At 41.3% G+C, this 12,821-nt stretch overlaps 1 protein-coding gene across 1 annotated transcript in view; it reads right to left on the reverse strand.

Moving 5' to 3' along the window:
- The window catches only part of asic2 (acid sensing ion channel subunit 2), a 425,453-nt gene extending 419,952 nt beyond the window's left edge, over positions 1-5,501 (reverse strand). The window contains exons 1-2 of the mRNA XM_006802992.3: positions 5,270-5,501; positions 3,896-4,515 (exon numbers count right to left, since the gene is read on the reverse strand). Of these exons, the coding sequence (XP_006803055.1) occupies positions 3,896-4,471 (576 nt within the window). The 5' untranslated portion in view covers positions 4,472-4,515; positions 5,270-5,501. The remainder of the gene's footprint in view (positions 1-3,895; positions 4,516-5,269) is intronic.
- Between the last annotated feature and the right edge of the window lie 7,320 nt (positions 5,502-12,821).

The following is a 12,821-nucleotide window of genomic DNA, read 5'->3' on the forward strand; positions in this document are numbered from 1 at the left end:
CCTGCACAGATCAATAACTTACTGTTAGTTTCCATTTTTTGAAAGGGTGATATAATCATATCTTTTTGGGACAATGCAACTGATAGAAGTTAAAAAAAAAACTAAAATTATTCCCTGTATTAGACAGGTAGGCTCTGAATTTCTTTTCCACACTCAGCACCACAACTTTCTCACAGATTCACAGTCACAACTTGATACTTAGGATGGAGAAGCACTGCGACCACTCAGCATCCTTGCAGATGCTGCGTTGAAAGAATCAAGTGGGGGGGGGGGGGGGGGGAGAAAAAAAAGGCAGGCTTTTGTTTTGTTCACTGGCTTTTTGGAAGCGAGGATGCTGAATTTGGCTTGATATGCGCCCTGTTTTTCTGCCATCCTTGAAAAACGAGCACACCAAAGTGCTTATTTAGAAAGAATCACATCAAGTAGGTTGCACAGGCACTCATGTATAAAGAGAAATTAACAGGACGAGCAGTCTGCGCATTTTAAAAATGCTAAAAGAACAGACAAACGAAGGCAACAAATAATACATGCATATACGTGGAAATGTGCACACTGTTGCTGTTTCCCTTTTGTGCAGCACTGTGTTCCAGTTCCATCAGTCACATCACACTGACTCTCGTGTCCCCACAATCCTCCCCACGGTCATTTATCACAGTGTCACTCAAGCGCTGACTCGGGTCCCTGGAGTGTCATGGTAATGCTGTCCCTCAGTGTGTGTATACTCATTCATGTATATGTATATTTTGGTGCGTTTGTGTATGAGTTTGTGTGGATCCATGTGTTTGAGTCCATTCATGCATGCGTTTTTCTATTTTGGTGGTCCTACTGTTTTTTCTTTTTTACTCAGAAGGCGCCGGAGATATGAAGGTGTGTCGCTGCAGTGACAGAGAGTGGGAGAGACAGTGCAAGTCGACAGAGAGCAGTGGGGAGAATTCAGAAGGAGCTCAGAAGCAGCAACAGGCAGAGGGCAAAGAGGATGACAGTGCCTTCTAGTAGCCGCTCTGTCAACACGATTATCTTTGAACCTGGCTTTAGGTCAAAGACGCGTCACACAATATGCAAGACGGTTACTAAAGGGAAGTTACACTGACTCACTGAGCTGCATGGAAAGGAACAGACACAGCCAAGCTAGCTCTGAATTAACTCCCTGAAGATTCAACACAATGAAATTATGAAAATCAAATGTTCTCCTGGCAGATATAAGCAGAGAATTGCTCACCACCAGCTTTGCTGCAGCTTAGTGCAATATGAATCAGAGCTTCCAGGGAAGTATCCATACGAAGGCATGAACAGCAAATCACTACTCCCAAAGTGTGATCTACCATTGTTGTTTTTCCAATTAACGTCTGCATCGAGCATCTCTCAGGATAAAGCACGATGATATCAATCCTAAAATAAGTGTCACAGAGCGAGGAGCTTTAACAGCTCGGATTACACACATCAGAGGTTCGATAATGCTGTTGATGTGTTCTGTGAGTCCACTTCACAAAATTAAGAGCTCTTCAAAGAAGATCAAATCCCAGTAGCAGCTTCAACAAGCTGTTGCATGCATTGTACACGCATCACTGATCAGGTTTGGGGCAGGCACAAAAAACAAAACATCTCATTAATACAGAGCTATATCAGCAGCATCTTTAAATAGAAATTCAAGCTGTTGGGCAACTTCCTAAATGACCCCATGCATCATTTTATTACTGCTCTACGATGAAAAGATGGACCAGTAGATACAATTCAAAGATTCACAGAGTATACTCAAAGTAGTTTTGCATGCTTCAGCTTATTTACTTCATAGATTTGATTTTACACACACACACACACACACACAGAGCAAAGCTTTCATAATCAGCACTATGGATTTTTTCACACCACTTAAAATACTTTCCATCTGTTTTATGCAAGATTATAATCTATTGGTGAATTTTCGAAGTTTGAAGAATCCATAACATCAAGTTGGCATCATTTTTAGTAATTTTCCAAATAGCAGTTCTATTTTAATACGGTTCACAGTCTTTACATTTAACCTGAAAGGTGAAAAAGTTCATGGTTTCTCTCAAAACCAGTGTCTTTACTCAGCCAAACAGCCAACTTCCTCAATTAAAAGTAGTAGTTGAGGAGTAGTCCAACATGAGGCTACACTAAAGTTTGTAATACTATTAAAGTAGAAGCAGTACATCAGACCAATGTGTCCTTTGAAGAAAACTAGGCCATTAAAGAGACTGTGTCGATGACAGCACCAACAAATGTTTATGAAAACACAAATCTTGTAAATTTGAACATTAACAGCTGAATACTTTTATTCAATTTTATTTATTTAGCACTAACACTAACTTGTGCATAAGGAGTGAAAAAGAGGGGACTGGAGAAGAAATACTCAGTGCATCATGGGAATTCTCCCAGCAGCAGCACAACTACAAGATGGTTTCAAGGCGCCTGTTTGAGTGAATGAAGCCAATCAAGAGAATGTGATCAGTGACTCATAATATTAAGTTGATTTAAACCTGGATTCATGTTCAAAAACACAATTAAAATCCCATTAAACTTCCATTATTGTCATAGTTACATTGCTGCAGTCACATAATAATGACGAGCAGATTGATGTTGAAAAATCTTTAGCTTACCAGCTAATGATAATGCAACACCGTTAAAACTAATGCAGATTCTGTGTTCAGTATGATGAATTGTATAACTCAAGAGTCTGCCAACAGATAAGCAGCAGAATAAATAAAACATACAAATCTCAGATACTGCACAGAATGCATTTAAATTGGTCTGTAAAAATATTCCATATGCAAGACTTAGTTAAACCTTGAAATAACTCTGGGATACAACACACTGTCTTGGGACAAGCAACAAAATCCATGATTTTCATAGCTATAAAGTCTTTAACAATTGTGTTGAAGAATTCTCAAAGAAGAAAGAGCCATTTATAGCCATTTATATCCTCTATGTCTACAGAAAGAAAAGAAAAAAACACTGCACTGTTCTCTTTAGTAACATTCACACACTGCATCCACTGCACTGTTAACAGAATCAGTAATAGATCTAATTGCAAAATCCAAGTATGCAACAGATGGGCGTTGCGAATGCTGTCTTTATGTGTTAAAACCAAAGTTACTGCACAACTTGCTCACTCTGACTGCCAAAAAGTAAAATATCACAAACACAGAGGCCAAAAAGCCAATTTCCTTTTTATTCGTGCAACCAGACACACACATTTCCCCAACACACCTCCACTTTGCCCTCAAGTTGTACAAGCACATTAGAAACACAGAACAGACAAAGGGGTCCTACACCTGAAAAGATTAAAATAAGGGTATGTTTTAGCTGTGACTTTCCACTCTGAGATAAGCCAACAGAGTGATTTTAGTGGTGTGATTTATTTGGTACTTGGTGTTACTGGATTTCAGAGAACAAAAATACTTGAGAGCAGAAGTAAAGAAAGTGCCAATCGGATATGAGGGAATTTATTATTCGCTATGGCCCAAGACAAATCTGTTCCTCTGCTTCAGTGACTAAAATACTTTAGACTTGTCACTGAAGTATATTTTGTATTTGCCAGCGAGGTGATGCTATTGTGAAGGATGAGGACAACAACAAAGCAACAGAAAAGAATAGATTTTCAACAAAGCTTAAACTCCAACCTGTGCAGCCAAACATAGTAACTCAAAAAAGAAACAGCCAGGATGCTCTCAGTCTTGCACCACTGGAGGGAAAGCACAATCATCAGCCGCCAAGTCATTTTACGCTTTTTTCTTCACTGGAAACCTTCTACGCGTAACCTGAACACCACAGAAACAGAGCCACCTGATGGCTAGGAGACTGCAGAGAGGGTCCGATCCCAGCTCAGCCCAAAAGAGCTGACATTTAGAGTACAACACATAGAGAGTATACTCACGGTTTTGAAGTCGCTGGGACTGCAGTCTTCACCTTGGTATCTGCAGTAGAGCATCATCTCTTCCAGGTCATGGCCAACCCTCTCAATGAACTCCTTCATGCTGAACGCTTTGGGCCTGTAGGCCGTGAAGTTTGCCTTTTCCTGTAGGAACGCAAGCACATCAGGCTCTGCCAGGTGTGGCTGGGGGATAGTCAGGTGCACATCGAGCAGGGCTAGCAGCTCTCCGGCGTGGTACAGGTCGTTGCGTGTGAGACGGCTGAAGCGATACACATTGAGGTTACAAATGGTCACAGCAGGGAAAACCAGGCTGCTTGACACCACAGCATCCACGCTGGTCACGTGAGGGTAGGAGAGGAAATAGGCCAAACGCTCTGTACTTTCCAGGGCTAACAATCCCAGGCAGGCCAGCAGAGCCACAGCCCAAAGCAAGCGGCGTGCACTGGGCTGACCATAAGGGAAGATAAAGCGAAGTCCATGCAGCGTGCTGGTGTGGACGAAGGCCTGCCAGGAGGTGGGACGCAGGCTGGAGCTTTCCTGGCTCCCCTGACTGCCACAGTTCTCCTTCAGATCCATCATCAGCTCTCCACCTCCTCAGCCAGGGAGCACCCGTAAACTCACACCTGCACAAACAGAGATGGAACTTCAGTAAAAGGCTTAGATTCATAGTCTAAAATCATATCGACTGCACTGATACGATGCAGGGAAATAGGCTAAAAGACAAAAATGGAAAAAAAAAATAGAAAACTGGAACAGAGATCTGCAGCAAGCGCTGACAGCAAGCATGCAAATACAACAGATAAAAAAGAAGAAACAACTGAAAAAGGAGAGGAAGTAGATACAGGAAGACAAAGATCTCCACAACCCACATAACTACTATAAAGAGTAAGAAGCAGAGGAGAAAGATGCTCCCTCAGGGCATCCCTCTCCTCTCCACCTCCATTCTCAATCACTCCCTTGAGCTCAGAGTTAGTGTGCCTGCCAGACTGCCTGTGGCTCCTACTACACCCAACACACACATACAAACATCCACTCAACACACACTCTAGACAAATCCCAAACTGCCCTGCTCTCTTTCTTCCTCAGCTGCCCTCTGTGACTGCTAGATTTCAGACAAAAACACCAGAAGTAAGTCCTCTGTGACACCCGGAGCAAGAGGTGAAAGTCACTTAAGCCGAAAGCCAGAGAAAGCTGCCTCTGTGTATTTAATGTCCCGACTCGTCTCCATTCAAAAGCACACACATACACACTCTCTCACTCAAGCGGTAACTCTCTTATGCATGAGTGTGCATGCGAGCTGCCACACACATATAAGCGCAAACGCACACAAGGCTTCTCATGGTTTCCGTGCCCTCAACTAATGACAAGCCTAAGCACCTCTCTCGTTCAGCCTAGCGAGAAGACATCCAGCCGGCGCGAGCGTGAGTCTGACAGCGCACGTGTGTGTTTGTGTGCGTGTGAAAGAGAGAGAGGGACACAGAGAAAAGCATAAGAGAGAGAGAGAGAGATGATCAGAGCCGCTGCTTAGCCTCGTATGCCGATCCAAACTCCTGCTTTCCTGTGGCCAGATACATCCGCTTTCCCTCCTCTTCCCAGCTCATCTGTGGTGGCGGCGAACAACAGCGGAGCCGGGAGAGACGGAAGGCGCACACACCAATACACGCTTGTACAGAGAGAGAGAGTGGAGAGAGCGTGAGGGAGGAGGAGGGAGAGAGGAGGCAAGACAACACTCTCCTCCCTTGCTCTCTCAAAAGCAAAGTCTCTTATTGAATAGCTTTCCTCCTCCTCCTACAAACACTGCCACCTTTGCTCGCATTTGTCTCTGAGCCCTTCATATTTTCATATGGCACCAACCTCAAACTGAGTGATGGATGGATGCAAAACAGGAGGCTGTCAAGGAGAAAGATAGTGGACGGGAAAACAGTGGTGGCTGCCTGGCCAGGGATGGGGGGGGGGGGGAGGGGGGGGGCGTATGTCATGGGAAGTGAAGCAGAAGTAGAGACGGAGGAGTAAAGGCTGGGAGATGTAGGTTGAGGGGAGGGATAAGGACAAAAATAAAATTGGAAAACTAAAAAAAGAGCAAACGAGCAAGCGTGGTCACACAGGCTGCACAGCAATGGCACACAGAGGAAAGTAATTTAGACGTGCAACGTCGCATGAGGAAGAGGGAGACACGGATGTAAAGGGAATAACAAGCACACAGAGTGTGTTTGCCGTGTGGAATGCAACGTTTAAATCACAAGCCTGTAATTCATTAGGAGTCTGATGTTTCTCAGGATGAAGCGAGAGCGAGAAAACAGCGAGTTTTGTGAGGCAACATAAGGAGACAGGAGCAGCAAAGTGGTGAGGAGAGAATAACACGAGGGTGTGAGGGTGTTAAAGGTGGTAAAAGAGGAACGAGAACGCCTGTGTGTGTATTTGGACTGACTGGAAACAGGTTGTCAGAATGATCCCTAAAAATATATACAAATTTCACCTCCAACTGAATAAGAAATTGGATAGCTGGAGAGGAAAATATATCAGTTTGACACATTTTATTCAATTGGAACCGTTAATACATGAGCTAATATTTGTTTTTAACTTAAATTCACAATAAACTGATTACTCCTTAGGTTAGAAACTTAGACTTCAATAAATACAAAAGCAGTCTTTTGCACCAGGGAAGCTTTTACATCACTAAATCAAATTTAAATAAAAATATGATAAAACTACAAGAAGAAAGAAATGGAAATATTGTTACAATTTTACCTAACACGTTAATCCGAGGTTATCAGGGTTCTGACAGGTTGGCAGGCTGAATTACACAGTAGGACATCTTGCACAAACATGTTACATTTACCATGTTATTGAAAAGATTAGCTGGGACATCAACATAACACACAGAGCAACTGATACTGGATGCATTACACCTGCTGAATCTGACAGTACACTAATACTCTTGTTCTTTTAGTCCTTATTCTGGTCCTCGTGTCTGTATGCCAGCTCCCAAGCACTTCAAGTTTCTTAAAACATGCACACACAACAATAAAGAAAAATGTATACTAGACAACCTCCATCTCAAACTTAGACTCACTAATAAACACCAACAAACAGACACAGCTGATACTTGATTTGACAATTCCAGAAAAGTATAGAATGAGAACTAAGGAGTGATTTAGGTGAAGTCAGTGACAAACTTTAAAACTTTAGGATCCCTCTTGGTGAAATCCCAACATGCTGTCAGCTGAGAAGCTCATTTTCTAAAATTACCGGGCAATTACAGCATACCCCTAATCAAGTGATTAAAAAGTAATGAGCAGCCCAAATGAAACAGCCACTCATAAAACTATGTGTCGGTGCCTGGAGCACAAACCTCTTCACTATTTCTAAAGATACGGTTTGATATTTAATCAGAGGTACATCAAGTGCCAAACATTTTTAACTATGTGAAGTTACTAATGATAATTCATGCATTTTTAAACTCCTGCCATTATAATTAGCCTAACTTCCTACCTGTATGCTTGTTTTCTAAGGCATATCAACAGGGTGATTGATATGCTGCTGCACATCCTGTTCAACTTATTTAACAAATGGTTAATTTTTATTAAATGTATTACACTTTTATTTCAGTTGAACATTTCTCAAAACATAAATACCCTATTGAAAATTGGGTTCATTGGCTAACCCGCGGCTAATCTCAGCTCATGCAACAGGTGAGGTTTTAACTCCTCCCCCTTCGTACTCTTTTAAATAAGTTCATCATTTTAGCCAGGTCTCCTTCTGTTTGTTTATAGGCTATAGAGAATATTCTAATATTAAGATTATATTTATTTTTCTAACCAGAATATTAGAGAATACAGACCAGCTCAACAGCTTGTGTTGTCTTCTGGACCGACTGTACACTTTCACCTTTAAAACAAAGATGGCGACCGGAAATTAACTACTTCTGCCCGGATTTCACAACAAAACAAGTTGATGACTACTTTAAAAAAAAAAAAAACATGTATAGATAACCTATTAAACCAACAAAACCAACCTAGCTCCTGTAAGGAAAAACAATGTAATATCTTTTATTTCTTTGTTTAACCAAACCAGAGGGAAATTTTGGGGAATGGTTGCTTGTTTAGCTATACTTCTGCACTCCTGCACTAACTATATAAAAATGAAAGTTCTGCCAAAGGCACGAAGTGTGTTTGGATCTCCAGCAGTTATTTGATCAACAAAGAAAGTCACAACACAATGGGTTTTTTTTACTCTTTCCACTTTTTATTTGCCATTTAAGAAAACATGTTTTATATTGTCCTGTACCATCACTTTGCCCTTTCATACTTATTTCAGCAATTAGCAACAACACACAAATCCTAATCCCACAGAAGTTGAAAGATTAGGTTATTTTAGTGTTATCTTTCTGACAAGCACACACTCCGAAGCGCACTCAAAGCCTACACCCACACACACTGTCAGTTGATCACAGTCTTTCTCCGAAATGAAATTTGCTGTGGTCTCAGACAGCTGCAGGGTTTGCTGGTTTCTTAACAACTTAATTAAGCAAATCTCCCCTTTTTTCACTGAGGTAATGAGCATGGTTTTACAGGGATTAAACAGTCTCCAGAGTTGAAAATAAGGCTTTATGTGTTAGCAATCTTATCTTCCTTTATCCATCCAGCCAACTTTCCATGCACAGGATTAGTGAAGGCAGGAGGATTGTTAGCATTGCCATATATTTCTCTTTTTTTTAATTTGCGTGGCATTAATGCTAAAAAGCTTAGTGCAACATTCTGAAATGAGTCTGTTTATTTTTTTTTTCTGTCATTGGGAAAAGGCATAATATGCTACTTGACTTGGATTAACACCGACAGCCGGTGATCAGTCACACATTTAGAAGTGCCAGGGAAAAGATGCACCTGCATATGAGTGATAAATAAATGGAAAGGGCAAAAATTAGTCTTGGTGCAGCTGCTATCTTGTCATTGATTTATCAACTACACTACACATGCATAAGATTTTTTGCTATTTTCATAATGTCTATCGCCATAAAACACATGATTCTTATTATCAAATCAGTGGTTCCCTATGCTCCATGTATCTGTTTGACTGGATTGAACTTTTGTTATTATTATTATTTGTCTTCAATCTAATGGCCTTTTTTTGAGGACCTCTATAACAGTAGTGAACAGGATACTCATGGGCCATTTTCCCAACATTTCAAATATCGTGCAGCAGGAAAGATGGAAAATTATATTTCAAAAAAGACAGTGGGATTTTTCCAGATTTTCTCACAGAGTTAACACTACTTTACATCAGACATGAGAAAATGTTCTTTTCTGCTGGGATACCAAATCAGAGCAAATCACAGACAGAAAAGAAAGAAAAATCTTTTTTTAATTTTTTGCGTCACTAGGCAGTTCGTGTACTCTACGAATGATGAGACTGAAAGAGTAATTACACTTTCTGACTATCTTAATGGATTATGAAAAATAATAAGCTCTTACCAGGAGATAATTAGGATGTGTACAGTAAGTACCAGACTTGGCGAGACTGGGCACAACTGATTATTACCTCTGGCGAGAGGCGATTGAAGTAGAAGGGCAAATTATTCCAGTATCTGAGCAATAGCGGCAGTCTGGCTCAAACCATAAACCCCCTCCCTGTTCCACGTTTGTGAAGATCTTAATTGGTAGATGTGCAGATTAGGAAAAGAGCAGCTCCTCCTGCACATACACAGAAAGACCGACAGTTTCAAAGTTCCCCTCCAAACGGGAGTTTTATCATCAAGGCTCTTAACTGGGTGTTGGATGCTTGTTTGTTCTCATAAGCACATGAACTGGGTTAATGATGTCCACTAGGACCTGCCAAGGAGGCAGTTTAATGCAATCCTTGCTACTATCTGTGCAGATACTTTATATCATATGCTATATATATATGGAGCTACTGCAGTGGACCTCAACATTTATTTATTTTTTTTGTCTTGGATTGCTTTTCACTTGTGACGACTTATTCCTGAATATGTAAGAAGAGCATTTACATCCCTGGATTGGTTCATTTTAAGTGCTTTCGGAGAAGCTACAATTTCACAGGGGAAAAAAACTTTTTTTAAGTTAACCACTGCAAGGACCTATTCATAGACAGGCATCCATTACGTTTAACCAGACCGGTCTCTACAAGAAGAAGAAAAAGCTACAGTGGGGCAAAAAAGTATTTAGTCAGCCACCGATTGTGCAAGTTCCCCCACTTAAAATGATGACAGAGGTCAGTAATTTGCACCAGAGGTACACTTCAACTGTGAGAGACAGAATGTGAAAAAAAAATCCATGAATTCAAATGGTAGGATTTGTAAAGAATTTATTCGTAAATCAGGGTGGAAAATAAGTATTTGGTCACCTCAAACAAGGAAAATCCCTGGCTCTCACAGACCTGTAACGTCTTCTGTAAGAAGCTTTTCTGTCCCCCACTCGTTACCTGGATGAATGGCACCTGTTTGACCTCATCATCTGTATAAAAGACACCTGTCCACAGCCTCAACCAGTCAGACTCCAAACTCTGCCATGGCCAAGACCAAAGAGCTTTTGAAGGACACCAGGAAAAGAATTGTAGACCTGCACCAGACTGGGAAGAGTGAATCTACAATAGGCAAGCAGCTTGGTGTGAAAAAAATCAACTGTGGGAGCAATCATCAGAAAATGGAAGACATACAAGACCACTGATAATCTCCCTCGATCTGGGGCTCCACGCAAGATCTCATCCCGTGGGGTCAAAATGATCATGAGAACGGTGAGCAAAGATCCCAGAACCACACGGGGGGACCTGGTGAATGACCTGCAGAGAGCTGGGACCAAAGTAACAAAGGTCACCATCAGTAACACACTACAACGGCAGGGAATCAAATCCCGCAGTGCCAGACGTGTTCCGCTGCTGAAGCCAGTGCATGTCCAGGCCCGTCTGAAGTTTGCCAGAGAGCACATGGATGATACAGCAGAGGATTGGGAGAATGTCATGTGGTCAGATGAAACCAAAGTAGAACTTTTTGATATAAACTCAACTCGTCGTGTTTGGAGGAAGAAGAATAATGAGTTGCATCCCAAGAACACCATACCTACTGTGAAGCATGGGGGTGGAAACATCATGCTATGGGGCTGTTTTTCTGCCAAGGGGACAGGACGACTGATCCGTGTTAAGGACAGAATGAATGGGGCCAAGTATCGTGAGATTTTGAGCCAAAACCTCCTTCCATCAGTGAGAACTTTGAAGATGAAACGAGGCTGGGTCTTCCAACATGACAATGATCCAAAACACACCGCCCGGGCAACAAAGGAGTGGCTCCGTAAGAAGCATTTGAAAGTCCTGGAGTGGCCTAGCCAGTCTCCAGACCTCAACCCCATAGAAAATCTGTGGCGGGAGTTGAAAGTCCGTGTTGCTCGGCGACAGCCCCAAAACATCACTGCTCTTGAGAAGATCTGCATGGAGGAATGGGCCAAAATACCAGCTACTGTGTGTGCAAACCTGGTAAAGACCTATAGTAAACGTTTGACCTCTGTTATTGCCAACAAAGGTTATGTTACAAAGTATTGAGTTGTATTTTTGTTATTGACCAAATACTTATTTTCCACCCTGATTTACGAATAAATTCTTTACAAATCCTACCATGTGAATTCATGGATTTTTTTTTTTTTTTTTCCACATTCTGTCTCTCACAGTTGAAGTGTACCTCTGGTGCAAATTACTGACCTCTGTCATCATTTTAAGTGGGGGAACTTGCACAATCGGTGGCTGACTAAATACTTTTTTGCCCCACTGTACTTCTGCAACAAAGAATTATTACGGTTTTAAAATAATACAAAAGAAGGACTTATAGTCCCTTCAGTCTTTTGCCATAGGTATCGTGTCCCTCAGATTTATGGTAAGGAGGGAAAAAAAACTTCTTGAAGAAGTCTCTAGTCTACTGGGGTAATCAATGTCTGGGAAACTGGCTGAATACGTTACATGTTGTTTTATTATACCAGAGATTTGCTGGGTACACTTTCAGAGGATCACAGATCACGTCAGATCGACTAAAAACACCTGTGATTCTTAGAGTACACGAGATTTTTCAAAATCCATTTGTGTGATCACAATGTCTATAGAAGCTGGACCAAAACAAGAAAAGATAAACCTTAAAGGATAAAGTAAGGCTAATCTAAAATCCCTTTTCAGCAAGTGTGAGGCTAGATTATGATGGCAGGTCAACTATTTCAATGCCAGTATTTGTTTGCTTTTTCTTTTTTTTTAACCAGACTATACTCCTGTGAAGGTCTTAGCATATAGAGTTAAAGGACAGACTTATTCAGTCTTTTACACCTCCACATTATGTGTCCATACGCCGGTTTTCTCATGGACTCGCATGGATAGTTCGTGATTCATCTGCTGTAGTAGCAGACCTTGCATTTCACTATGGTGCCATTTTCCTTTTTGCACCTACTCTCTGTGTTGTCGTCATTGTTAGAGTTCACTAGCTGAGAACAACCTGATGTGCCTTGCTTTAGTCCAATCTGTTATGTTACTTATTCCACTTATGCTGAGTTTTGCCCTGCTCAAAACTAATGTGGAACCCACACAGCCACTGCTCTATACACTATATATGCTGTCTCCTTGCATCTATTGTTGTGTGAAAAAACTGAATGTTTCCTTAATGTAAATTAATAATTGTACTTCGAGTTGACCACAGTTTAATTTCTTGTAGATTTAAATGACAAAAACAGTTCCGTTTCTCTTCGTTAAGCCCACTCAGTTAGCTCTACAAGAAACCACCTGAAATACACAAGGCCCTCACATCCCTTTACCAGTGCTTAATTTAAAAGCAGATTTGTGCATTTCCACTACAAAACATTGGTAGTACCAAAAAACTGACCCTGGGAAAGTGCCATATCATTGCTGGGACCTACGTTGAAAGCACTGATGGTGGCTGTAGAAAAGG

This window comes from Neolamprologus brichardi, chromosome 4 (assembly GCF_056152115.1).
Source record: "Neolamprologus brichardi isolate AB-2024 chromosome 4, ASM5615211v1, whole genome shotgun sequence".
In the NCBI taxonomy this organism is placed as follows: Eukaryota; Metazoa; Chordata; class Actinopteri; order Cichliformes; family Cichlidae; genus Neolamprologus; species Neolamprologus brichardi.